The 2,500-nt window shown below is 33.8% G+C and overlaps 1 protein-coding gene across 1 annotated transcript in view; it reads right to left on the bottom strand.

Moving 5' to 3' along the window:
* The window catches only part of LOC113821480 (sperm-associated antigen 7), a 15,922-nt gene that overhangs the window by 13,031 nt on the left and 391 nt on the right, over positions 1 to 2,500 (bottom strand). Inside the window, exon 1 of the mRNA XM_027373993.2 lies at positions 2,444 to 2,500. This exon is cut by the window's right edge and continues 391 nt beyond it. Coding sequence (XP_027229794.1) covers positions 2,444 to 2,500 — 57 coding nt within the window. The remainder of the gene's footprint in view (positions 1 to 2,443) is intronic.

Below are 2,500 nucleotides of genomic sequence, written 5' to 3'. Positions count from 1 at the left end.
ATGAAACATGACTAACTGTAACAGCATTTGTAAAAAAAATAATAATAAATAAATAAATAAAAATAAATAAATAAATAAATACTTCATCTACTTTACATTCACTTTTAGTATCAGTCCATTGGATCCTGGTGAAGTGACCTTCATGTCATGAAAAAAGTTTGGCTGAGGTCTGGATGACTGGAATGGGCTGAGGGTTGGGGTGAAAGGAATGACACATCGTCATATATTGTTGCAGAGTGGTGGGTGATGGGAACATCTCCCCATATGCATACAAAGCTCTTTGAGCAATACCAGACTCAGTGGCCATTTAGGAAGAAGCTCTTGCATTATTTCTACTACTAAATGAGAATGGAATATACCATCCATGAGACGAGCCTGAGATAGCACCAGTTCCTGGGAGGACACTAGTTCCATGCTTCAGATCCTATTCCAGCCAACTGTAACTGGGGATGTTACAGAAAATAATGCAGTGTTACTTATTGTTTTTGTTACTTTACAGAATTGTAGAATACCTAGCAAGATAATATGGAGTCTGGTCATGAAAAACAGTCTATTACCATATTGATACAGCAAAACAAATGACAAATATAGGAGTTGGAAAATGGCAAGAAGAAGAAAAAGAAGAAGTAGAAGGAAGAAAGAAGAAAGAAAGAAGGAAGAAAGAAAAGAAAGAAAGAAGAAGGAGCAAGAAGGAAGAAGAAGGAAGTAGAAGGAAAAAGAAGGAAGAATAAGGAATAAGGAATAAGGAAGAAGGATGAAGAACAAGAACAATAAAACAACAACAGCATAGGTAGGTAGGTAGGTAGGTAGGTAGGTAGGTAGGTAGGTAGGTAGATAGGTAGGTAGGTAGGTAGGTAGGTAGGTAGGTAGGTAGGTAGGTAGGTAGGTAGGTAGGTAGGTAGGTAGGTAGGTAGGTAGGTAGGTAGGTAGGTAGGTAGGTAGGTAGGTAGGTAGGTAGGTAGGTAGGTAGGTAGGTAGGTAGGTAGGTAGGTAGGTAGGTAGGTAGGTAGGTAGGTAGGTAGGTAGGTAGATAGGTAGGTAGGTAGGTACTCAAGTAGCTAAGTCCAATGCCTGGATTTTGGTCCATGAGTGGGCTGGCAGACACCTGGATAAAACTGATGCATGGACTGTCACTGTCTTTGCGTGGGACTTTACATAAATAAAATCATATTACATAATTCTTTTAAATTTTTAATTTCAGAATTAACAAAAAAAAAAAAAAAAAAAAAAAAAAAAATCTTGAATGTAATAAATTCATCTTGACAAAAGGCAACGAAGGGAGAGTGGAATTGAATTATCTATTCATCTGTATCTCCTTATAAACATTTTTTGTTTTTCAACTTGCCATACGAATATCTTCTGAATCATAACCACAGGATCATTTTTGACAATAGGTCCCTGTTACAGAAAGTAAGATCTAAACAAAACAATCATAATTTCTTTTACTTCCTTAAGGAATTCTTCAGGATATATTGTACCAAACTATATATAAAGCCCATAATAAAAAATATGGTTATTATTTTTGTTTATCAGCAGCATCCAACTTCAGAAAACAATCTCAGGTGTTTTGATGTGCTTCTGTTGAGCATTTGCACTAATAGTTATTTCATAAGAGTTTTGCCCCTTTTCCTCCAGCCTAAAAATCTCAGAAAGAATGTGGGAAATTGCGTATTGAAATGGCAGAATAAATAATTTGAGGAAAAAACATCTCTTTAGATTTTTCATGTCAAAAATCAAAGTGCCTATAGATTTAATACACTGCAATTCAAAGTCTAATACTTTACATGCAGTGATTCATTCTGCAAAAATCAAACTGCTGATACAGGAATGTGATTATTTGCAATTTGCACAACTCTACATATTATAAAAATAAGGAAATTTTGAAATTTGAGTACTCCTGTTACCTGTTCAAAAATGTTTATTCCTTTTCTGGCTGATGCCAGTATTCTTTTAAAAAATCTGATATAAGGAAATAAAATACATAAATTGATATATAAACCAAATGATATGGATGAAATTACAAATGGTATAAACATTAGTAGTATTCAAATTTTAAAAAAACTACATTCACAAATGAATTGAAACATTAGTAGTAACAAGTCTGAGTAACTGTCTCTGAATCTGATACTTCAGCAAATGCAAATAAACCCACATAATAAGAAAAATTAAAGATTTTAGCATCTTCCGGAAACCATAAACATTAAAATACATATGAAGCACAGAAAGGACTTGTGTAAGCTAGTATATCCTTTATATTCTTGCTAAGAATCTTGAAGTATTTCTAGTCTTGGAACAACTACAAAGATATTTAGCTTTGAGCTGAACATAATTTTTAATGACACAAATTCACTGCTCATGGGAGCATTCTGAAAAAAAATGAAAAGGAGCATTAATCCTTTTCTTCCTAAATGATAACCCAAAATATATCACAAAATATCTCCACCTTTCATCATCTTCTTCTGTTTATCATTGATACTTGGAGGTTTGTCCATCTTGCTCA

This window comes from Penaeus vannamei, chromosome 4 (genome assembly GCF_042767895.1).
Source record: "Penaeus vannamei isolate JL-2024 chromosome 4, ASM4276789v1, whole genome shotgun sequence".
Classification (NCBI taxonomy): domain Eukaryota; kingdom Metazoa; phylum Arthropoda; class Malacostraca; order Decapoda; family Penaeidae; genus Penaeus; species Penaeus vannamei.
Note: the sequence above shows the minus strand (reverse complement) of the source record. Positions and strands in the feature narration are given on the sequence as shown.